Source organism: Taudactylus pleione, unplaced genomic scaffold (assembly GCF_031769625.1).
Source record: "Taudactylus pleione unplaced genomic scaffold, aTauple2 ptg000025l, whole genome shotgun sequence".
Taxonomy (NCBI): Eukaryota; Metazoa; Chordata; class Amphibia; order Anura; family Myobatrachidae; genus Taudactylus; species Taudactylus pleione.
Genome location: NW_028284427.1, coordinates 8,488,540 through 8,514,657, shown reverse-complemented (window position 1 = coordinate 8,514,657; position 26,118 = coordinate 8,488,540). Strand labels below are relative to the sequence as shown.

At 48.5% G+C, this 26,118-nt stretch overlaps 1 protein-coding gene across 1 annotated transcript in view; it reads right to left on the bottom strand.

Annotated features, from left to right (window-relative positions):
• HSPA9 (heat shock protein family A (Hsp70) member 9) overlaps positions 1-26,118 on the bottom strand; it is a 77,797-nt gene that overhangs the window by 12,058 nt on the left and 39,621 nt on the right. Inside the window, exons 9-12 of the mRNA XM_088451294.1 lie at positions 25,333-25,425; positions 9,141-9,350; positions 8,676-8,903; positions 6,986-7,090 (exon numbers count right to left, since the gene is read on the bottom strand). Of these exons, the coding sequence (XP_088307420.1) occupies positions 6,986-7,090; positions 8,676-8,903; positions 9,141-9,350; positions 25,333-25,425 (636 nt within the window). The remainder of the gene's footprint in view (positions 1-6,985; positions 7,091-8,675; positions 8,904-9,140; positions 9,351-25,332; positions 25,426-26,118) is intronic.

Sequence of the window (26,118 nt, the reverse complement as noted above, 5' to 3'; positions counted from 1 at the left end):
ATCTCATATTTTCTACTTCAGGGTCCATAGGGTATCCACAGGATACCTTGGGGATGTCCCAAAGCAGTATCCTTTAAGGGTGGGGACGCTCCTGTGCAGAAAGGAGAATCCGCCGCCCGAAGGAAGCATCCTGAGAGGCGAAGGTGTCAAACCTGTAATACCTCACGAAGGTATGGACAGAAGACCACGTAGCAGCCTTGCAGATCTGAACTGCCGAGGCACCACGTCGAGCTGCCCACGAAGGACCCACAGACCTAGTGGAATGAGCCTTCAGAGAAGGAGGGACCGGTAGGCCTTCATGAAGATAAGCTTCAGAAATAGCCATACGGATCCAGGCTGCCAAAGTTTGCTTTGAAGCAGGCCAACCCTTTTTACGGAAGCCATAGAGGACAAACAAAGCGTCCGACTTCCTAAACGAAGAAGTGCGGTCAACATAAGTCCTTAAGGCCCGCACAACATCCAAAGAGGCCTCACCCACGGAAAGACCCGGTGAGTTAAAGGCCGGAACAACTATTTCCTCGTTAACATGAAACTGGGAAACAACTTTGGGAAGAAACTCGGGCCGAGTGCGGAGCACTGCCCTGTTCCCATAAAAAACCAAGAAAGGGGGTCTACAAGAAAGAGCCCCTAACTCAGAAACACGTCTGGCCGAAGCAATGGCCAGAAGGAAAACAGTCTTAGCTGTTAGCCATTTAAGATCCACTGAGCCCAGTGGTTCAAACGGCGGTCCTTGGAGAGCCCTCAGGACCACAGCCAAATCCCAAGGCGCCACAGGTGGAACAAAGGGCGGCTGAATGCGGAGAACACCCTGCATAAAGGTGCGCACATCCGGGATTGTAGCAATCCTACGGTGAAACCAGACAGATAGGGCCGAAACCTGTACCTTCAAAGAAGCAAGGCGAAGCCCATGATCTAGTCCCGCTTGCAGGAAGGCGAGAATCCGAGACAGACGAAACTCCCGCGGTGCATAACCTCTCGGTCGACACCACTGGAAGAACGTATGCCACACGCGATGGTATATCCTCGCGGAAGACGGTTTCCGAGCTCGTAACATGGTACGCACCACAGAGCTGGAAAACCCCCGGGACCTCAGCATGGCCGTCTCAACAGCCACGCCGTCAAAGACAGCCGAGTCAGGTCCGGGTGAAGGCAAGGACCCTGAGACAGAAGGTCCGGTCGTAGCGGCAACCGCAGAGGAATGTCCACGGACAGACCCTGAAGGTCTGAGAACCAGTGCCGTCTGGGCCACGCGGGAGCTATCAACAGGAGCGTCCCTCCTTCCTGTTTGAATTTCCGGATTACCCGTGGAAGAAGGGAGACCGGAGGGAACAGGTATGCGAACCGGAACGTCCACCGGACGGACAGAGCATCCACCAGAGACGCCCCTTCGTCTCTTGTGCGAGACCCGTACACCGGCAACTTGTTGTTGTGCCGGGACGCCATGAGGTCGATTTCTGGAAGACCCCACCTGTCCACCAGCAGTTGAAAAACGTCCGGGTGCAGGGACCATTCCCCCGGATGAACGTCCTGGCGACTTAGAAAGTCCGCCTCCCAATTTAGCACTCCCGGGATGAAGACCGCTGATATGGCCGGAAGATTGCGCTCCGCCCAAACCAGGATCCGAGAGACCTCTACGAGAGCCGCCCGACTGCGAGTTCCTCCTTGCCTGTTTATGTAGGCCACGGTGGTAGCGTTGTCCGACTGGACCTGCACCGGGCGACCCTGGAGAAACAGCTGTGCCTGCTGGAGAGCATTGAAGACCGCACGGAGTTCCAAGATATTTATTGGAAGCTCCGCTTCTGTCGGCGTCCACCTGCCCTGGAACAAGTGTGGACCCGAAACTGCTCCCCAGCCCCGAAGACTGGCGTCCGTTGTCAACAGGACCCAATTTGGAACCCAGAACGGACGTCCCTTGTTGAGGTGGGTCGTCTGTAACCACCACGCAAGGGACAGGCGAACCTCCTGGGTGAGCACAATCGTCTGGGACTTCAAAGACTGAGTCAGCCCGTTCCACTTGGACAGGATCAGGTGCTGCAGAGGTCTGGAGTGAAACTGGGCGTATTCCACCATGTCGAACACCGACACCATGGAGCCCAGTAACCTCATCGCCGAGTGTAAGGACACCCGGCGGCTGTGCAGGCAACTGCGCACCCTTGACTGTAAAGCAGAGATCTTGTCCTCCGTCACAAAGATCCTTTGCTGTCCCGAGTCCAATAAGGCTCCAAGATGCAGAATCCTCCGAGACGGGATTAGAGTGGACTTCTGCCAGTTGATTAGCCAGCCGTGCCGTTGCAGCAGTGCAATGGTCAGGTCCAAGTGGCGTAACAGGAGCTCTGGAGATCCTGCCACCAATAACAGGTCGTCCAAATACGGAAACATGCGGACTCCCTGCAGCCGCAGAGAAGCCGCCATGACCGCCATCACCTTGGTGAAAACACGTGGTGCTGTTGCCAGGCCAAAAGGTAACGCCCGAAACTGGAAGTGGTCGCTGCGGATTGCAAACCTGAGGAACTGTTGATGGCGCCAAAGAATAGGGACATGCAGGTAAGCGTCCTGTATGTCCAATGACACCAAGTAGTCCCCAGGTTCCAGCGCCAGAATGATGGACCGTAGGGTCTCCATCCGAAACTTCGGGACCCGCAAAGACTTGTTGAGTGCTTTGAGGTTGAGAATCGGACGATATGACCCATTGGGTTTCTGTACCAAAAATAGATTTGAATAGAAACCCTGGCCCCTCTGGGAGAATGGAACCACCACTATAACTCCAGCCTGGAGCATAGTGTGCAATACCTTCCGCAGCTCCGTAGCCTTGTTCCGGTCTGATGGGAGACCCGTGGTGAAGAAGCGAGCCGGGGGTCTGTGCCGGAAGGAGAGGGCGTATCCGTGGGAAACCACCTCCAGAACCCAAGTGTCTGTCGTAGTGGTCGACCAACACTGGGCGAACTGTAGCAGGCGGCCTCCCACCCTGGGATCCCCCAAAGGGAGGCCCGGACCGTCAGGCCGCAGGCTTGTCATCTGGCTTGGGGGCCGGACGTCTGGTACTCCATGCCTGCTTCCGGGGCTTGACCGATTTCTTAGGGCCAGCCTGTCGAGGAAACGACTGTGGTTTGGGCCTGCCCAGGGCCCTAGATGACCGAAAGGACGATGGTCCCGAACCAGAAGGAGCAGCGGCCGACGGGAGACAAGCAGATTTGGCTGCCGCCAGCGTGGCCACAATCTTATCCAGATCCGGACCGAAGAGAACTTCTCCGGTAAACGGCAACGCTTCCAGACCTTTCTTGGAATCTGCGTCCGCCTTCCAGGATCGCAGCCACAAGGTGCGACGAGCAGCTACCGCTGCTGAAGAAATTCTAGACACCAGAGTACTAATGTCTAGAGCCGCCTCGTTGATGTAGGTGGCCGAATCACGGAGATTGCCAATCAACTCCGCCTGTTCGGCCGGACAGTCGGATTCAAAAGAAGCCTCTAATGAATCCGCCCAGCGCTCCATCGCTCTGGCAACCCAGCAAATGGCCATAGCCGGCCGTGCTGCCCCCCCTGCAAGGGAATAAGCGGACTTCAGGCAGATTTCTACCTTGCGGTCCGTAGCATCCTTAAGGGAGGACATGGATGGCATCGGCAATGTGGCACTACGGACAAGACGGGTCACGTGAGAATCCACCTGTGGAGGGGATTCCCACTTAGCAAAATAATTATCCGCGAATGGATAAGCCACCGCCAGGCGTCTCTGCGGCTGGTATCTTTTGCCAGGTTGTTTCCACGCCTCCTCTAAATGGTCCACCAACTGACCCGAAAGAGGAAAGACTGTGGCATCGCCCTTCACATCTTTGAAAAAGGCATACTTAGATTTAGCCGCTGGGGGAACTTCGTCCTCAATCACCAAGGCTGTGCGGACCGCCCGAATAAGTCCAGGAATATATACTTTGGACTTAGCATCAGCGTCCTTAGTATGGAGAGGTTCCTGATCGTAAGGATCCAGAATCTCCCCATCATCAGACGTCCCTTCGTCATCCTCATAAGGAGCGGACAGAGACGCCACCGGCCTTTTATGAGGCCGCATCACAGACTCCCCTTGCAACACATCCGACAAGTGCTGTACAGAACTCGTCAGGGAGTTAACCCACGCTGGCTCCTGAGAACCCGGGAGCGGGGAAATAGGGAGACTGTGGGGTACCACCAATTGTCGTGGGAACCCCTGCATGGGTGACGACACCATAGACTGCTGGGACAAACCCCTCGGAGTAAACGCGGGCTGCGGAGCTAACTGGCCCACTAAAGCTGTTAACGCCTGAGCGAAACAAGCCCAGGGCGGCTCCTGTACCGGTGCTGTAACCGTAATAGGCCGCGCCATGGACAAACACTGCCGGCAAAGGCCCTCCGCGCTACCCTCCCCCTCCGCTAACGGTACTTTGCACGTGGTACACTGTAGCCGGAGGGGAAAATCACTTTCAGACATGATGGCACCACGTATGTGACCTCTCTCACCAATTAAGTATTAAATAGGCGAGAGACCACCCTGCAGCACCGCACCGTAAGGGCTTAGCAGAAGAACAGGGACAGTAATAAAGCTGACAGTTTAGAGAAGAAAAGTTACAGGCAGCAGCGCTAGCACAGTCACATACAATGCAGAGAAATAACAATTCCTGCACTAACAGCGCTGATCACTCAACTACACAGACACAGGGCCTGGTAGGACACAGCGCTGCATACACAGACCTGACCACAGCGGAGGAGAGGTATGCGGGGGGACCCAGACCACGATGCTTCCGTCCAGCGCTTCCAGCAGCGTTCACCATGCGTTCTGGAGAAGATAGCCGCCGAGGAGCAGAGAGGAGGCTGGCCTGGGGGAGGAGCGCTGCCACAGGACCAGTCGGCAGCATGCAGAGAGGGCTGTGTGCAGCGGGGGAGGCGCCGGCTGTGAGACAGGGAAGGCGCGCTCCCCTGGCATGCATTTAACCCCTGGGACGCCACAGCGCTACCGCTCTGCTGCGGTCCGCTGTCCCAGGGGGTAGTGGAAGCGCAGGTTGGTCGCCTGGCTCCACGCTGCAGCCAGTCCCCAGGGAGCCCCCTGCCTGGGGACTTAGGACCATGTGATCAGCGGGGACCCACCGCGGGACCCCGCTGCTTACCTCTGTCCCCCTTGAATCCGGCCATGGTCCGGAGCATCTGGGGTCACCGCTAGCTGTGACCCCAGACGCCCACCAGCATCCCCGGATCAGTACCGGCGTTCTGGTACCGGCGGGGTGTAGGGAAGACAGCATGGACGTCAGGACTGACTGTCCATGCTGTTCATCCAGATGTGCAGCCACAGCTGCATGAAGAATAAGCTTCAGGGGCTCTTCTAGCCCCCACTCCAACAGGTGCACCCGACTCCGGCCGGGCACCAAACTAAACTGAGGTGCCTTGGCCCGGGGGCGGGGTATAGGAGGGGGACCTAGTGCATCCTGGGAGGCTGAAAGCTTAACTCTTTGGTGCCCTGCGACTGACGTCACACCTATACCCCAAGGTATCCTGTGGATACCCTATGGACCCTGAAGTAGAAAAAGCAGACAGTCAGCACTAGCATAAGTCACATACAATGCAGACATATATACTGTACATACATAAGCATGACATATAATATACTGCACAATGTCGCTACATTCAACTGCCCAGATTCAGTGTCTGGGAAGGCTATAGCGCTGTGTACACTCACCCAAAATGGCCAGGTACGCAGGGGGACTGGGCTCAATGTCATCCTAGGAGTTCTGCAGCACCACCGAGAGATAATGGCCGCTAGAGACCTCAGAAGAAGCGTGGCCCGCGGAGGAAGCAGCTCAGCGACGCCAGACTGTAGTATTGAAAGGCGCGCTGAGCTGAGGGGAGGAGCCGCTAGACAGGGAAGGCTTCCTCCCCTGGCTAGCAATTAACCCCCCGGGATGCCGGCTCCCGCTGCCGCTATAATCCCTGGTGGGCTGTGGACACGCGGGGTATGCCTCCATGGAGGGGGAGCCCGCCGCCACCGCTAGCGCCTCCGGTCTGTCCCCAGAGACCGGAGGCATAAGGCTGCATGTACACGCGGGTCACCGCAAGCGGTGACCACGCGACTTACCTAACCCCGTTGATCCGGCAGCAGCCCAGGGAGTCCTCCAGAGCCCAGCTAGTACAGACTCTGGGGTCCCGCTGCGATCCCCAGATCTGTACTGGCGTCGCAGCGCCGGCGGGGTGTAGGAGCGGCAGCTTAGACGTCCATTGGACAGTCTGATGCTGCCGCTCTGAAGAGTAGTAAAAAATAATAATATAAAACTCTTTCAAATAAATTATAAGCTTAGGGGCTGCTAAGCAGCCCCCCCTGCAGTAACGGTGACCCGACTCCGGCCGGGCACCAACTTAAACTGAGGTGCCTCTGGCTGGGGGGAGGGATTATAGGGAGAGTGGACCCAAGTGCATCCTGGGAGCTAAAAGCTTTAACTGCGTGGTGCCCGGATTTGGTTCCCAACCTATACCCCAAGGTCAACCCTGTGGACTCCCTATGGACCCTGAAGTAGAAATTTGGTTAACCAGGCAAGTTTTAACTTGACTTTAGGCTGAACAGACAACAAATGTGCCTTAGGTTGCCCTTAATATGTAACTTGGTTGTTTCCCCCCCCCCCCCCCTCCTTCCCCAAGTAGGCTGCTTGGATATCCCTTTCTTAAACTATAGCATCACAATGTTACTCATACATTCTAAACAGTGTTTCGTTCTAAACGGTTTCTAATTCCTAAACAAAGTACTGTTTATTCTCAATGTGTGCATTAATACTAATAACATTATTAGGTATTTCAATGTCTAATATTTTGTCAAATATTTTAATTATATTGTTAAAGGGTTTTCATTTTTTATCCAACAGTCCATGATACCCATTGGTGTGAATGTGCCACAGGTTCAGAAACTATGTACGGAAACATTTAGCTTCAAACCTTTAATTTCACAGGTTTTTAAAGCAACCAAGAGACATTCGCTTACCAATGTAAACTGTCCTAGAATTTTGTTGTCACTAGCCATCTCTCGCTCTCCTTGACACACTTTAATTTCCACCTGGGTCTGCCCATCAGCTGCAGTAGAGAAGACCTGGAGACGGAAACCATACAAAAAGGTGATGGATCTGCTTACAGTAATGGTTTCAGCAATTTTAAAAATACTTTGTGACCAATGTTACATTAGAAAAAAATATTCTATATCACGTACCTCTACTGTAAGCAAACTGTACAAGGTGGCAACAGGTCTAATCTTTGCAGTTAAATACAAGATAACACTTTTAAAATATAATACACATTTCAATCCTCTGTAAGTGCATAGGAATGCAATCGTCATTTCCATGACACAGTGGTAAATCCATAAGTCGTATACATCAGTTCTCCCCAATGCCTTGGTTGTGGTTCAATTACATGGTCATGAGCATTAAGCAAAAAGGCCCTATCCTTTGCCATACCCGGAGAATTCATGGCTAATATTGCAAGGAGTCCCCTGACCTGCTTTACTATTACTCAGTGACAAAAGCAGAAAACTAAAGAGAAAAAAAAAAGTTCACTACATCCCAGTAAAGATATATAGATCTATAATCAACAAATTGCTGGAGATCCCAGCGCTCAGAGTGCTGGCGCTGGAATCACGGCGTCGGCATCCTGACTGTAAATATTGGGGTTAGGGCGGTATTAGACACTAGGGGGGTGGTTAGGATTAGGCACTAGAGAGAGGGTTAGGCTTCAGGGGAAAAGTTAGGTTTAGGGGTAGGGTATTTACCAGCAGGTGTCGGTAATTTAACCCTATCGGGATGCCGGCGTCAGGTTTCTGACAACCAGCATCCTGTGCCCAACCCAACTTTACTATAATAATATACACATTTCTAACATAGTAAATTCATAGTTACTTTGATTTACATATATACATAATAGAAAAAAAAATTACGTGTGTAGTGCTCCTTTTAGTAAATGGGTATGGTAATTTTATATGGATTTGACTTACTGGGTTAAAATTGTTAGTGATTCATCATTTGCACATTTTTGTTTTAAACACAGAAAATTTACATGGGTTATTAGCTCAGATTATAACACTAAGCACAGTTGTGCGATTTTGGTTTTGTAAACTATTGTTGGTGTACAACAGCTTGTTTCAGATGGTGGCAGCTAACTGAGGGCTCTGTAAGCCATACTGCAGTACCATACTGTGGCAGAGAAAAATATAGAAGATCATTATTCAAAATCGAAATGGAGATGATCCTGCATATTGTTATATGAAATACTTAATAACCAGACAATGTCGAGGGCAAAGACTGAGGCTGTAACCACAACTAATTATGCACAACCATATTAGATAATTGACAGCACCTTTTTTAGATTTCAAATAATGTGTAAGATGTTCATTAAACATACTTATGAAAGCCAAATAATTTTTTAACTGGCGTCATTAAACATTTTTAGGTACTGTACATACAATATTAAGGGGTCTATTTACAAAGCAGTGTTAAGAGAGTGAAAAGTGATAAGTCAGTGATAAGGTGCCAGCCAATCAGCTCCCAACTGTCATTTTTCAAACACAGCCTGTGAGATGACAGTTGGGAGCTGATTGGCTGGCACCTTATCACTTTTCACTCTGTCTCCTAACACTGCTTAGTAAATAGACACCTAGGTCACTTGTATTCATCACAAAACATTACCTGACTCTTCTTGGTAGGAATAGTTGTGTTTCTGCCGATTAATTTTGTAAAAACTCCACCAAGTGTTTCAATTCCTAGAGACAGAGGAGTGACATCTAGCAGTAGTACGTCTGTAACATCACCAGCCAACACGCCGCCTTGAATAGCTGCTCCAATAGCAACAGCCTCATCGGGATTAACGGCTTTGCTTGGAGCACGGCCAAACAAGTCCTGAACAGTTTGCTGGACCTACAATTAAATCACATGAAAACATGATCATATGAGAAAGGCCAGTGGTAACAAGATTCAGAAAAGAGATGTAAGAGGATGCACCATATAGTACTACTGAACACCAGCCACTGGGACCTGGAGGGGGAAGAGTAGCAGCTCCCTCTGAGTGTGCTCGCCCCTTGGCCAGATCCCTAAAATTAGTCAAAATGAACACACACACACACGCATGGTTTACACACGAGATAATAATTTTACCTTTGGCATTCTTGTCATTCCACCAACTAGAAGAACTTCTCCAATATCACTCTTACTGACTTCAGCATCTTGCATAGCTTTCTGGCTTGGTGAAACAGTCCTCTTAATTAGATCAGCAACAATACCCTCAAACTGAGAACGAGTAAATTTCATATTCAAATGTTTTGGCCCAGAAGAATCCATGGTAAGGTATGGCAAATTTATGTCAGTCTAGAATGAGACAACCAAAATGGAATTATAACAAAAGATACATTTCATCACATAATGTAAAACAAAAGGCTTTAATGTCAGTATAGACTAATTATGCATCTGGTTCATTCTCCACTAGGAAAACTAGTTTTGGCACCTGATTTTCAGGACATACTGGATAACCGGTTAGTGTAGCACGTAACTCTTGCTGCCTCTAATTCAAACCGAAGTAAATTAAAAATTACCACAACAACTGTACCAATAACCACAAAAACAGGGGAGACTAAATTCCATGACTAAATGGTCCATTAAGAATTTTTTTCTTAACAATGTAGTTAGAACATGCCTAAAAGCTCCTCTTTAACTTTGTAGCCTTCCAAGACCCTTGTCAAAGTCTTCAGGCTTTTTATTGATCTAGATCAGGGATGGGGAACCTCAGGCCCGGGGTGCTGTATAAGGCCCCCGGAATCATTTGGTCTGGCCCTCTGAGCTCTTCTGCTAGCCTCATCCGGATAGCAGGGTGCCTATAACAGCACCCTGTAGCCAGAATCTATGCAGCAGTGCCGCCTGGAGCATCCTTAGGATGCTTCAGACGGTCACACCCCTGCCCTTACAGCTCCTCTGGATGCTCCAGGCATTGCTGTAATTACTGGCGATTGTGGCCCCGTCCCCGTGTGACATCACAGAGGGGCGTGGCCTGCACAGATCCCACAAATAATGTTATATATATCAAAATGGCCCTCGCCAGAAAAAAGATTCCCCACCCCTTATCTAGGTGTTCCATAAAAATCCTGTTAAGCAGCTTTTGGAAAAAAAAAAAAAAAAAAAAACTTGCCTAGGCTTGCACAATAAAAAGGGAGGAGGTGGTAATGGTACTCTCAATCCATCTACGGAACACTGGTATACCTTGGGGTGTAGAAGGCTCTGTACCAGGAGCAGACACAAATTCAAGCTAAACAGGTTTGATAACTTGCTCATCAGGCCATTAGACCCACAGGAAATTAGATGAAAAAGAACAAGGCCATAGAAAAGCTAAGAGAACATTAAAGCAGAATCACAATCAGCAAGTGAACACAATAGAGTCAAAGAAGGGGAAGGAATGCAGTGTCCCCAGATCAATTCACTGAAAAGGGCTTAACAGCAAGTACCAAAAATTATCTTTTCATTCGATCTGGAGGAGGGGGGGGCGACCCTAGTATACCTTAGGAATAATAAAATGCATCCTCTGGGGAGGGTACGTGCAAATTTTCTGCAAAACCAATGACTACAACATCATCAAACATCACCTAAAACACCTCGGAGAGTGAGCTGCAACATGATCAAGTCAGGTTGATCGTGAGGGCAATCAGGTTATGTCGCCATCCATCTTCTCAAGTGTATCAGAGGACTATCCTCCATACAGGAGGGAGAGATAGAGCCACTATCTGTACCAATTAAAACCTGACCCCAAGAGAGCCAAGGAGCTCTGTTAATATGGAATGTGAAAATCACAGGAACAAAAGGCACAGAACACAAGACAACTTTGCCTTGAAACAACTAGTCATGGCGACCTACTGTACAAGGGGACACTGACAAAGAGAGGAACTTAAAGCACATTGGAGTAAAGTAAAGGTTTACAGGACCAGTCGAACAAGGTCAAACATTTTAATCCCTGGAGAGAAGAGGCGGAATCTTCAGGAACAGAAGCAACATAGAAACAAAACACAAAAAGAAAGACATAGGAAACGCTGCTTCCGTTCTGTCTTGCAGCAAGCTTAGCCAATTGGAAGGTTGATGTGGGGGTAACCCTTCCCCTCACTCTAGGAAACAGATTCTCTAGAACAGATTACAATTACAGACAGCAGTAAACTTTGCACCTCCAACATGATCTAGAAAACCTTTATCTTTCAGAATGGCAGCCTGAACAGCCAACCAGTTAAAGCCAGATGATTTAGCCCAGGGTGCTGAAAAAGGGACAGGAGGTTGAGCCTTAATAGAAGATGAAACAGAAACCTTAAGCCCTGTAGCAAGGGCTACAATTTTATCCAGCTCTGATCCAAAGAGAACTTCACTCCAAAAAAGAGGCGGCCCCCAAAGAATGCTTTAAGACTGAGGTGGCCAAAGAGTTGATTGCGATCGAGTGATCGACCACCTAGCAGCATCCAGTAAGATTCTTATTGGATGCTGCGCCAAACTGAAGCAGTGGCTGTCACATGTAACAGCCTCCATTGTGCCAGGTTAAGGGGGGGGGGGGGTACACGGGACAAGGCAAGCTAGACTCAAGGCGCCAAACCAAAATGGGGGCGCGCAGTACTGCACCCTGGAATGAGTGGACTGATCAAGACTGCCAGTGTCGCCCACGACTGAGGGCAGGGAGGGACTTGGAGCTTCTCTGACAAGTCAGTATTCTGTGGGGGAACTGCGGCAATTTAATGTACTGTATGATTTTTTTTTTTCTTGTGGGGGGGACATTGTTTGTTTTTTTCCCATGTGTGACTTTGGTAGAAAAGTCCCCACGCCCATTGCTGCGAGGGCACGCTCCCCTTTTTTGCACACCACCCCCCTTTTTCAGGCAAACGTAGATACTCGGTAGATCACATACTGTTTAGCTTTAAAAAGTAGATTACAAAGTCTGACCACCCCTGCTTTAAGAGTCCTAGTGTCAAGAATGCAGCCAAAGGGCACCACAAGGCACTAGTGCTTAAGCTCAGACCCAAACACTAAAACAGGACTGTATCTCTCATAGATAGTTTACAGATTCCAAGAATGAATTCACCAGAATGGCCTAATCAGGTATTCCTAGAACAAAGCCACTCTCCTAATTAATCTGCCCACCTTTCTACTGCTTTGATAACACAGGTAGAGAGAAGGATGGCCCAAGGGAAGCGCCAGTCACTGATGTTGAGTCCTCCCAAGATCCCAAATAACTGGAAGCTTTGTACTTTGGGAACCACAGTGGAACCCAACGTTCTCGTAAGGAGTTGCGCAAAATGACTCAGTTGCTGAGCCCACGGTGACTGAGTGGAAAGTGGTAACAGATTGGAGAGGCCTGTCCTCCTACCACTTGTTTGAGAGTTAGTTCGCCAGAGATGCCCGCTTACTGAGGAAGCATTGGGCGAAACATTACCATGCTGGTATCTAGTTATCTAGACAGCTCTTCCATAGCTTTCAATGATATGCTGACCCAAGCAGGGGCTTCCATGGATGTAGGGAAACTCACAGCAGGGTCTGCCTCACAGAAAGAGTTATGGTCAGACGACCATACTTTGGCCTAACATTTAGCAGATAAATATTTTGTCCACTGATAGAAGATAATAGTTCCAATACAGAAGTGAAAAACTAAGTGAGCCAAAAACAAACAGCTCACCATTATGAAGGGATAGAGTGACATCTCGGGCTATTATCATGAACAGCTGCCGCTTCTCGATGGGTTGGAGGTGAAAATTTAAAGCAGCACTCAATTTAAAGTGGCACTCAACTGAAAGTGAGTGCCACTTTCAATTTTCAGCTCCAACCCACCGAGCAGAAGCCAACCTTCATTCCAGACAATAAATTTCAGCAGACAGACTCCATTTTAGAATAAAGAAATCCGTCAGAAAACATAAGTATAAAGGATGCGGAGCAGAGCATAAACACACGCCTGTTACAGAGTCCCTGCAGTAGGATCCACACTGTAGTTCTGTGAAATAACTGACAGACTGAGGAGGAAGGTTTTTGGAAGGCTCTCTATCATAGAGAAAACATGCTGAGAAGGAGGTGCAGTCCAAGGATGGCTCCTCTTCCTCAATCCTTCCTAAAGGGAAACGGACAATCCTACAGGCCGGCTCCCAGAGACTCCCATCAGTTAGCAATGGCTGCCATTGCGAGAGCTGCTGAAGCCCCAGACCACCACCTAAATCAGACCCCCATAGACAACCAGAGAGAAGGAGGGGAAACACATCTGTAAGCGATCTACTGAGATATACTATCCACAGTAAACAGCGGGAGCATTCTGGCCAGTATCCTGAAACACTGACAGCAATCTGCTGCATCTAGTTTAAAAGTTGTGTGATCAGAAAGCAAAGAACACGTCTTGCTTACAAAGTGCTGGTGACCAAGGTTCCAGTGGGGGAGATGCATCAAAGTTTGAAAAGAGATAAAGTGGAGAGAGTTTAAGTACCAATCGGTTCCTTACTGTCATTTTTCAAACACAGCCTGTAAAAGGACAGTTAGGAGCTGATCTCTCTCCAAGCTTTGATAACATTTCCCCCAGTGTTTCTTAACTGTTTTATTCAACCACTTGAACAGTCTCCATAAGGATCCTATGTGAAAGCTCATTAAAGACCATTTTTGAGACATTTATGTGCAAGTAAAACTCTAAGGGCAGAGCCGTAACAAGACTTTTTGGTGCCCTGTGCCAGAAAGAGCATTGGCGCCCTCCTCGTTTTTCAAAGGGACATAATGCACCCAAAAAAGGGCCATGGGTTCATGGTGAAGGGCCAGGGAAGAGATAGGAGAGGCCAGGAGATGCTGGGAATGAAATAAGAGGAAGCTACAAGCAAGAATGATAATAAACAGAAATTTGACAGATCCAAACAGCGCCCCCTGACCTGTGGTGCCCTGTGCGATGGCACCGGACGCACTACCCTAGCTACGGCCCTGCTTACGGGCATATGTATCAAATAGTAAAGATGGGGGGGGGGCGGAAATCAGATCCAAGGCGTTACAGACATACAATAAAAAAGTAGTAATAATGGTACAGTCAAACCTCAATGTTGTCAGGCGACTTCTCCCTCATAAAAGGTCAAGTCCAAATAGGCAGGATATGAAAATATACAAAAACAGAAAAAGGCAAAATGTGTACAGCAAAAAATCTTTATGCAAATAGTTAAAAAATTAATCCGGTGAGGAAATGGAGCAGTGTAACAACTGAAGAAAATCCAAGGGATAGAACCTCGCCACCACTAATGAAGGGAGCTGGGCGTACCATGAACTCACATAAGTTTAGGAGTGGAAATGTATATAAAGGTATCTTTCCAAATAAGCGTACCCCAACTCACGTAGTAAACTAGAGGTGATCCACATATAAAAGGTATCTTTAGGTTTCTTAATCTGGTGGTCTCTTTGATCCAATGAAATCCATACACTCAATTGGTCAAATCGTAGAAATTTTAAAAAAGGTCACTTTATTCCAAAATGATTAAAAAAGCTCTAGGTACAATCAACAAGATCCCAGACATCTAGGTCGGAGGAAACAATAAGTCCAAAAACAAGTATAAGGTCCGGACTTAATACAGGTATCGGACTCACTGTATACCCTCAAAATCAAATGTCCAAGTCTCTGTGACTGTCCTTAATGCCCACTAGTCTCAGCACCAACGCCGTTTCGATCTCCACAGGATCTTTATCAAGGTGTAATGAGACAATGCGTGGATGGTGCCATTTATCCTTCCTGACAGGAAGTGATGTGACAAAATCTTATCTAAAGTGCATGAAAAAAAAAGGCAAAAAAGATTACCTTTAATCATATGCATTCATGGATATCGCTTCCATATATTGCGTCCAATAGAGAATCTAAAGTGCTAGTGCATGGAATGGGGTGGAAACAAGCTGGAACATAGCCACGGAGATGCGGACCGGCAGTCCTGCGTTCCACAAGCATTCCAGGGCTTCCGGAAATCACGTGACCAGTAAGACACGTACCAGGAAGCCCTGCGTGTCGCGAGCGTTCCACTGCCAAATCTAAAGATACAGGTGTCTCATATGCATTCTGGGGCTTCCGGGAGTCACGTGACCACAGAGACGCGGACCAGGAAGTCCTGTGCGTCATAAGCGTTCCACAGCCAAATTAAATGGTAAGGGACACAGGGTGGAAGTCCTATATGTAATGTGTGCACCAAGTATACACACACATTATAAATCATTAATCAGGAATGACAGGTAGGTTATGGCCTGGGAATCAGGCACCCAATGCTCCAAATTAGGCAGGTGGGATGCATAAAACCTCCGGTGGAACAGTTCCCTTTTAAGATGGGTTCCTAGATACCCTTATATCTGGTTGGATGAATCCATAAAGTGCATATGCATAATAAAGGCAAATCAAACAGATAAATAACAAGAGATACGGTAAGAACTTACCTATGTTATCTCTGTTTCTACGAAGTCCATAGGGTCCACAGGGTTGACCTTGGGGGTATATAGCTGGATCTGGATCCACGGGCACCACGCAGTTAAAGCTTTGCTGCTCCCAGGATGCACTTGGGTCCGTCCTCCTCTATACCCCGCCCCCGAGCCACAGCACCTCAGTTGGTGAGCAGCTAAGGCCGGAGGAGGAGACTAAACAGAGAGAAGGAAGACTGAAACACACAAGAAACCATACTCACAGAAATGGGAGACGGAAAACCGGTGACCAGCCACACAGCCCATATGAAGCCAGGTGCGTCAGGGCGGGAGCCCTGTGGACCCTATGGACTTCGTAGAAACAGAGATAACAAAGGTAAGTTCTTACCATATCTCTTGTTTTCTACTTCAGGGTCCATAAGGGGTCCACAGGGTTGACCTTGGGGATGTCCCAAAGCAGTTCAACTAAGGGCGGGGACGCTCCTGTGCTGGAAGGAGTACCCGGCGCCTGAAGGATGCATCCTGAGAGGCGAAGGTGTCAAACACGTAGAAACTTAAAAACGTCTGAATTGAAGACCAAGTGGCCGCCTTACACAGCTGAACAGCAGAGGCGCCACGTCTAGCAGCCCAAGAGGGACCCACAGAACGAGTGGAATGAGCCTTAACAGAGGCTGGCACAGGTAAACCCTCCTGTGCATAAGCCTCACAAATAACGGAACAAAGCCAACGAGCCAACGTTTGTTTGTTGGCAGGCCAACCCCTCTTGTGAAAACCAAAGAGGACATAAAATGAATCAGACTTCCTAACCAAAGCCGTCCGGTCCACATAGATTCTAAGCGCCCAGACTACATCTAAGGAAGCCTCACCAGCTGAAAGATCAGGTGACTGAAAAGCTGGCACAACAAGTTCCTGATTAATGTGGAACTTTGAAACCACTTATGCAAAATCTCAGGACGAGTGCGGAGCACCGCTCTGACCTGGTGAAAAATCAGAAAAGGAGGGCGACAGGAAAGCGCCCCCAATTCTGACTCCCTCCTGGCAGAAGCAATCGCCAGGAGAAAAACAGTCTTAAACGTTAGCCACTTGAGTTCCACTGACTCAAGAGGCTCAAAAGGAGGACCCTGCAAGACCGTAGCACCACCGCCAAGTCCCAAGGAGCCACGAAGGGAGGCTGGATCCTGAGAACACCTTGGAAAAAGGTGTGAACATCTGGCAGTGTAGCAATCCGTCGTTGAAACCACACGGATAAAGCAGACACATGAACCTTCAGAGAGGCAAGGTGTAAGCCGAGGTCCAAACCTGATTGAAGAAATTCCAAAATTCTAGAAACTCGGAACACCTGAGGATCATAGTTTCTGGACCCACAACACTGAAAGTAAGTGCGCCACACCCTGTGGTAAATCCGTGCGGAAGCAGGCTTGCGTGCCCTAAGCATGGTACCAATGACCGAACTGGAGAAACCCCTAGACCTCAAGACGGCTGTCTCAAGAGCCAAGCCGTCAAAGACAGCCGACCCAGATCCGGGTAAAGGCAGGGCCCTTGAGACAACAGGTCCAGAGGCTGAGGAAGAAGGTACGGAGCGCTGACGCTGAGGAAGAAGGTACTCAGATCAGAGTACCAAGGACGTCTGGTTCACGCCGGAGCCACCATCATGAGCGTGCCGCCATCCTGCTTGAATTTCCGCAGGACCCGAGGAAGTAGGGATATCGCAGGAAACAGATACGCCAGTTGAAACGTCCAATTCACCGACAGCGCGTCTACCAGAAAGGCGCCTGCGTCTCTTGTCCTTGAACCAGAAACGGGCAACTTGTGATTGTGACGGGAGGCCATCAAGTCCAGCTCCGGCAGCCCCCATCTGTCCACGAGTAGCTAAAACACCTCTGGGTGAAGCGACCATTCCCCGGGATGCACGTCGTGACGGCTGAGGAAGTCCGCCTCCCAATTGAGGACTCCCGGGATGAAGACTGCAGAGATCGCTGCAATGTGGCACTCCGCCCAAGCAAGAATGCGAGACACCTCCGACATCGCAGCCCGACTGCGAGTTCCTCCTTGGTGGTTGATATACGCCACCGAGGTGGCGTTGTCAGACTGCACCTGAACCGCCCTTCCGTGAAGAGCGGGGCCGGACGACTGCAAGGCCCTGTATACTGCCCGCAGTTCCAGGATGTTGATGGGGAGAAGTGCTTCTTCCGCAGACCAACGACCCTGAAGCGACAATGAGCCGGTCACTGCCCCCCAACCCCGGAGACTGGCATCCGTCGTGACCAGGACCTAGTCCGGGATCCAAAAGGGGCGCCCCTCGACCAGATGAGCTGTCTGAAGCCACTAAGCCACTGCCGAACCTCCGGGGACAACACCAACACTGAGAGCGGATCCGATGATGTAACCAGTTCCATTCCAATAGAATCAGCCCCTGCAGGGGCCGGGAATGGAACTGGGCAAATTCTACCATGTCGAATGCCGACACCATGGACCCCAGAAGTCTCATAGCCGAATGGACCGACAGGCGGCAATTGCTCAGGCAACTGTGTATCCGCAGCTGTAGGGAGGAGACCTTCTCTGGGGGGCAGGAAGATCCATTGCTGACGAGAATCCAGCAGGGCTCCCAAATGAACCATCCACTGTGATGAAATCAGGGAGGACTTTTTCCAATTTATCAACCACCTGTGCGCTTGCAGGCAAGCAATCGTCAGGTGGAGATGTTGAAGCAGTACCTCCGGGGAGCTCGCCAGCAACAGGAGGTCGTCCAGATACGGCAGCAGCCGTACATTCTGGTTCCGAAGATGTGCGGCCATGACCGCCATAATCTTTGTGAATACCCTCGGAGCCGTGGAGAGGTAGCGCCCGGAACTGATAATGATGTTGAAGGATAGCGAACCTCAGATACCGCTGGTGCGAAGGTGCTATCGGAACATGGAGGTAGGAGTCCTGGATATCCAGGGACACCATGTAATCCCCAGGTTCCATTGCCAGAATGATGGAACGTAACGTTTCCATCCTGAACTTGGGAACTCTGAGGAATTTGTTCAGAAACTTCAAATTGAGGATAGGGCGAAGAGAACCATTGGGTCTCTGCACCAGAAACAGAGAAGAATAGTACCCCATCCCTCGTAATTGAGGAACGGGAACAATGACCCCTGCTTTCAGCAAGGACTCTATAGCTTCCTGAATCTGTAAAGACTTGGTCTTGTCCTGAGAAGGACTCGTGCAGAAAAACTGTTGGGGCGGTCTGTGCCGAAAATACAGGGCGTACCCCTGGGAGACCACTTCTCGAACCCAGGCATCTGTGGTGTTATTGTGCCAGCACTGGGCAAATAGAAGAAGTCGGCCTCCCACTCTGGGGTCCCCCAGAGGGAGGCCCGTCCCATCAGGCAGAAGGCTTATCTTCCTGCTTGGAAGAAGGGCGCCTGGCACTCCAAGCCTGCTTCTTTGGCTTAGAAGCGGCCTTGGTCGGGAACGACTGACCTTTGGCCTTGCCCTGAACCCGAAAGGACCGAAAGGCAGAGCTTCGTACCTTGGTAGGTGCAGAAGCCGAAGGGAGGAAGGCCGATTTAGACTTAGCTAGAGTATCCACTATTTTGTCCAAGTCTGGACCAAAAAGCAACTCTCCATTAAAAGGTAAGGCTTCCAGGCCCTTTTTGGAGTCTGCGTCAGCTCTCCAAGACCGTGGCCACAAGGACCGATGCGCCAACACAGCTGCAGCCGACACCCTAGAGGTCAGCAGGCTTGCATCCAACGATGCTTCCCCAATGTAGGAAGCCGCATCCCTCATTTGTCCTATCAACGCCCTCTGGATCTCCGGAGCATCATCCGGAAAGGTATCCTCCAAAGCGTTGGCCCAGCTCTCGATGGCCTTAGCCACCCAAGAGATGGCCATGGACGGACGGGCCACCGCCCCCCAAGAGAGAGTAGATAGACTTTAAACAAGTCTCCACTTTCCTGTCCATGGGATCTTTCAGGGAGGAGATCGATGGCAAAGGCAACGTAGCGCTTTTAATTAAGTGGGTGACATGGGAATCCACCGCAGGCGGAGTTCCCATTTCCTGCAATGAGCCTCAGGAAAAGGATAGTTTGAAGCCAACCGTTTCTGCGGTTGGAATCTCTTGCTGGGCAACTGCCAGGCCCCCGCCATATGATCCGTCAACTGGTCGGACAGGGGAAAAAAACAGTCGAAGCTACTTTGGCCTTTTTAAAATTAGGGAACTTCGACCTGGGAGCCGGCGCATCCTCCTCTATATGAAGGATGGCCCGCCCCGCCCTAACCAATGCCGGCACATTAATGGAGGACTTAGCCTCCACCACCTGGGCCCCGGCATCCGAGTCAGAGTCTTCATGGATCTCCCAGTCATCCGAAGACACGTCCTTGTCCGTGAACTGCGCCACCAGTGAAGCCGAAACGGGTCGCTTGGACACCTTTGGGGGCAAATCACTGTGCAACATAGACTGAAAAGCCGATGACGAAGCCACCAGGCTCTGAACAGAGCTGGACAGGACATCCACCCAGGGAGAGGGTACCGTTTGAGGATACCCCTGAAAGGGTACCATCGACTGCTGCGTCACCATGGGAGATTGCACGTATACAGGCAATCCCGCATAAGGACCCACAGTCTGAGACCCGGGATGAGACTGCACCAGACGCGTCACACCCGGGGGACGGTAGGCTGGGGCAGCGCCCTAGAAGGGACCGCAAGCCGGTCCGCGATCGACGCCAGCACTTGCGTAAACATCGCCCAAGGAGGATCCTGCGCCACCGGGGGTTTAGAGGGACCAGGTACTAGCTGGCACCGCCCACACAGACCGTCCTGAGACAAATCCGCCCCATCAACCCCTGCCGAACAGCGTCGGCAGGAAAACAACACAGGAGCCACGGAGAGCTCATTCTCCTCATCAGACATGACACAAAACTTCTTGCAATAAAAATGTATCACCGAAAAGAGGTGAGGCGTATATAACACCTGCGCACTCCCAAGTATGCAACACAAACAGCCCACAATATGGTACTGAGTAGCACACCGCTGTATGTGACGGACCTCACAAATACGTAGATCTATATAAGTGAGGTACACAGAAAGAACACCCCTCCCCCACACACCCGCAGGCCGTAGGAGAAGGAAAGTGATAGTTATAAGCAGACAGTAAGTAGAAATAAGCACAGACAGGCAGCACTAGCAAAAGTCACATACCATGCAGAGAAGTATCACTCACTGCACCTTCAGCTACAAACAACCTCCCAGATTCAGTGTCTGGGAGGGCTATAGCGCTGCGAACACTGTCCTTTGTAGGGGGAGAGGTACGCAGGGGGACCGGTCCACTGGATACCACCTGGGAGCTCTGCGTTGCTGCCTGGAGAAGATGGCCGCCGGAGAGCTCTGAGGAGGAGTGGCCGAGAGATAACAGCCTAGCGACGCCAGCATGCATGAGAGAAGGCGCACTGGGCTGAGGGGAGGAGCCGCTAAAGCAGGGAAGGCTGCCTCCCCTGCTAGTAATGAAAACCCCCCAGGGAAGCCGGTTCCCTGCCGGTACTTACACCCTGGTGGTCCAGCGGTCACACGGGGTATGCCACAGAGGGGGAGCCCGTCGCCGCTACTAGCGCCGCCGGTCTGTCCCCAGAGACCGGCGGCTAAAGACTGCATTTCCCCCCGTGTGTCCGGCAGCAGGCCTTGGGAGGTCCCAGAGCCACGCTAGTACTGACTCCGGGGTCCCGTTGCTATCCCCAGATCAGTACTGGCGTCACAGCGCCAGCGGGGCTGTTGGAGCGCAGCGTGGACGTCCAGATGGACAGTCTGATGCTGCCGCTCTTAATAAGTAAAAATAAATACATAAAGTCTTGTAAAAAAATAAAAATAAATCTTAGGGGCTGCTTATGCAGCCCCACTGCACCAGGGTGACCCGACTCCGGCCGGGCACCAACTAAAACTGAGGTGCTGTGGCTCGGGGGCGGGGTATAGAGGAGGACGGACCCAGGTGCATCCTGGGAGCAGCAAAGCTTTAACTGCGTGGTGCCCGTGGATCCAGATCCAGCTATACCCCCAAGGTCAACCCTGTGAACCCCCTATGGACCCTGAAGTAGAAACATACCAATTCATAAATAAATAGAATTAAAAAAATCATTAATAAAAGTTCATCAATTTAAAAACCATTTTAAATTCAAAATCTGAATTGAGACCTTCAGGCATCATACTCTTTAATTTAAAAATCCACTGCATTTTACCCCTAGCCAAGTTCCCCCTCCATATCTCGATCTCTCCAAATGGATTTAACATGTTGTATACCTATACATTTCATCTATATAGGTAGAACAGGGAGATCTCTGAAAACACGGATAGCGTAATATATCCGTAACATTAAAAAAGGTTTAACCACACAAACTTTATCAGAACTTTTTCTTTTTAAAACAGCATAGTTGTTCTAACTCAAATATTGTGAAATTTATAGGTATACATCATGTTAAATCCAATTGGAGAGATCGAGATGTGGAGGGAAACTTGGCTAGGTGTGAAATGCAGTGGCTTTTTAAATTAAAGAGTATGATGCCTTAAGGTCTCAAGTCAGATTTTGAATTTAAATGGTTTTTAAATTGATGAACTTTTATTAATTAATTTTTTGTATATACTTATGAACATTTTAACCTTTTAATTCTATTTATTTATGAATTGGTATGTATTTTTCTGTTTGATTTGCCTTTATTATGCATATGCACTTTATGGATTCATCCAACCAGATATAAGGGTATCTGGGAACCCTTCTTAAAAGGAAACTGTTCCACCGGAGGTTTTATGCATCCCACCTGCCTAATTTGAAGCATTGGGTGCCTGATTCCCAGGCCATAACCTACCTGTCATTCCTGATTAATGATTTATAATGTGTGTGTTTACTTGGTGCACACATTACATATAGGACTTCCGCCCTGCGTCCCTTACCATTTAATTTTGATTTGGCTGTGGAACGCTTATGACACACAGGACTTCCTGGTCCGCGTCTCTGTGGTCACATGACTCCCGGAAGCCCCAGAACGCATATGAAACACCTGTATATTTAGATTTGGCAGTGGAACGTTCGTGACACGAAGGACTTCCTGGTCCGTGTCTAACTGGTCACGTGATTTCCGGAAGCCCTGGAATGCAGGACACTATCGGTCCGCATCTCTGTGGCTATGTTCCAGCTTGTTTCCACCCCATTCCATGCACTAGCACTTTAGATCATTTATTGGACGCAATATATGGAAGAGATATTCATGAATACATATGATTAAAGGTAATCTTTTTTACCTTTTTCTTTCATGCACTTTAGATAAGATTTCATTACATCACTTCCTGTCAGGAAGGATAAATGGCACCATCCACGCATTGTCTCATTACACCTTGATAAAGATCCTGTGGAGATCGAAACGGCGTTGGTGCTGAGACTAGTGGGCATTAAGGACAGTCACAGAGACTTGGACATTTGATTTGGAGGATATACAGTGAGTCCGATACCTGTATTAAGTCCGGACCTTATACTTGTTTTTGGACTTATTGTTTCCTCCGACCTAGATGTCTGGGATCTTGTTGATTGTACCTAGAGCTTTTTTAATCATTTTGGAATAAAGTGACCTTTTTAAATTTCTACACCAGACCACCAGATTAAGAAACCTAAAGATACCTTTTATATGTGGATCACCTCTCCTTTACTACGTGAGTTGGGGTACGCTTATTTGGAAAGATACCTTTATATACATTTCCACTCCTAAACTTATGTGAGTGTATGGTATGCCCAGCTCCTTCATTAGTGGTGGCGAGGTTCTATCCCTTGGATTTTCTTCAGTTGTTACACTGCTCTATTTCCATACGGGATTATTTCTTTAACTATTTGCATAAAGATTTTTTGCTGTACTTCACATTTTGCCTTTTTCTGTTATTGTATATTTTCATATCCTGCCTATTTGGAGTTGACGTTTATGAAGGAGAAGTCGCCTGACAACATTGGGGTTTGACTGTACCATTATTAATACTTTTTATTGTATGTCTGTATCGCCTTGGATCTGATCACCCAACTTTACTATTACTATATCCTTTTGCCTTATTGGGAAGGCCTGTGGGGAATAGGATTGGGCTGACACTGTCTGTCTGCGCCAGGGTTCAACTTATCATTTGTTTTATTTTTGCATATGTATTAAAGCTTGATGCGAGATAAAATTGTGAGATATACATCGCCAACCAATCAGCTTGTAACTCACATTTTGCAGGCTGTGTTTAAGAAATGATAGCTTGGAGCTGATTGGTAGGTGATATATATTTCACAATTTTATCTCACATCAAGCTTTGATACATATGCCCCTTAGTTAGAAAGTCATGTCTGATTGGCAACAGTGGTGTGGTCTTCCCCTAGATAAAGATCAAAGACTTCTGCTCTGCAGTTTGCTGGCGTCTGTAGGAGATAATAGATTTAGATCCAGAGCCATCTTTAGGGTCTATGTACTAAGCCTTGGAGAGAGATAAAGTGGATGGAGCTAAAGTACCAACCAATCAGTTCCTGTCACTTTACAGCAGGGATGGGGAATCTCAGGCCCGGGGGCTTTATAATGACTCTGGAATCATTTGGTCTGGCCCACAGATCTTTTTTCTGCTAGCCTCATCTGGCTAGCAGGGTTCCTAGAATGGCATCCTGCAGCCAGAATCTATGCAGCAGTGCTGCCTGGAGTGTCCTTAGGACACTTCAGAAGGTCACACCGCTGTCCTTACAGCTCCCCAGAGCATTCTAAGCTCCGGGTATTGCTGTAATCACCGGTGATTGTGCCCCCGTGTGACATCACACTGAGGGGCGTGGCCTGCACCGGGCCAGCAAATAATAATATATATCAAAGAGGTCCTCGGCAGAAAAAAAAAAAAAAAAAAAGAAGGTTCCCCACCCCTGCTTTACAGGCTGTGTTTGAAATATGACAGTTAGGAGTAGATTGGTTGGTACTTTATCTCCATCCACTTCCTTTCTCTCCAAGGTTTAGTACATAGACCCCCTTTGTCACAATGGAGAGAAATCTTAAACGTCTGATGTGGAAGTGCAAAAATGCAATTGCCTCCTGGGGGAGATTCCCAGAAGTGGAAAATGAACCAATTAATTTTGCACTTACTGACTCAATTGTTTTTACCGGAGCTATTTCTTTTGGGTGCGCAGCAGAGCAATTTCATTGTTGCTGTTTGAGTGCGAATAGCCACGGGAGCACACATTTCTGCTTGCCACCACCTGAGTTGGCGAGCAGATAAGTCGAGAGTTTGTGCGCCCAAAGCAGTACTTTAGACAGGCTTAGCCGCTTTGCACAGTTAAACCTGGTGCTTTTGGGCACGTAATCGCAGCAATCATGCCCTACGGGTGGAACAATTGAATTGCTCCGAAGGGCGCACATTACGTTTGGCCACCCACAAAACAATTGAATCAACCCCAATTTTCAGAAGCAATCCAATATGCTTGAACATTGAAACAGATTTTTGTGTTTGGTTCAATCCAATACATTAATGAACTTCTACTTATATTTTCCAGATAGGAGATGGCAAAGGTTGTCAGCACTCATCTTCACAACCATGGACTTTGTAAAGACTGAGCAATGCACAGAACGATCTGAAATACTCAAAAAATGAGAAGGAGAATATCCATCACCCAAGCGGCTAAGCAGACATAAAAAGCATTGCAAAACTGCTCCACTCCAAGTAAGCATTCCATATATCTGACTAACCAAGTGCACTGAAAGTGGCCTATAAATCGTACTCTAGCCAACAGATGCAGTTTCTCAAAGTATTTAAAGTTTTAAGAATCACTTGGTTTTATTAGACAGACAGGTATAGACCCGCCAATACACTTATATAGCGGCATAAACCTACACAAATGTAGGTTCCATAATAACAAGGAGAAACATTTACATAGGGTTTCTTTTGGACAAGAGAAAATACCACACCTGCACCGATGATGATAGTTCACACTTTGCCTTCTCAGCAGCCTCTCTCACTCTTTGTAGAGCCATGTTGTCTTTCGTTAGATCCACACCAGTCTTACAGAAAGATAAAGAAAAGAAAAAAAAGCTAGAATTTAGTATTAAAGATTATCTAGTATTATAATCTTATTACATGTCCTATATTACGAAGCAGATGTAGAATTGAACGAAAATCGTCCGCAATGGCTTTGTGCGAATGGTACTGAAAGATTTGTATCCATCTATGCGATCACACCCCCATTGTGGAAGTAGCATCAATCATCAGTGCACACTTACATCCTCACTATAACTGCGGCAACATATCCATCCAAAATCAGAAGGATATCTGTGCACGCAAAACTCTGTATAGCCTGCAATTCCAATGACATGTCTACAAGCAATTGGCCTACATATGAACACCCCCTTTGCCACCACATGTAGTTACTCGATTATATACACTGCGTTGTGGAGCGTACACAGTGCTAAAAGTCGCAAGATCCGTCCTCAAAATGGACTTGCATGCAACACTACATAAACCTGTGTGTAAAATATGGCATTTTTGTGCACATTTAAGCTGGCCACACATCTAAAAGATTATCCTTCCAACTGTGAATGTATGTGACCGAATGACGATGAACCATTTGCTCCCAAATGCTGGAAAACAAATGAAAACTCACTCAACAAGTTAAACAAATTTAACCAACTTGTCTGAATGACCTTACTAGTCTGTTTTTTTGCATTTGGGAGTAAAAGGCTGATGGGCATTAGCTG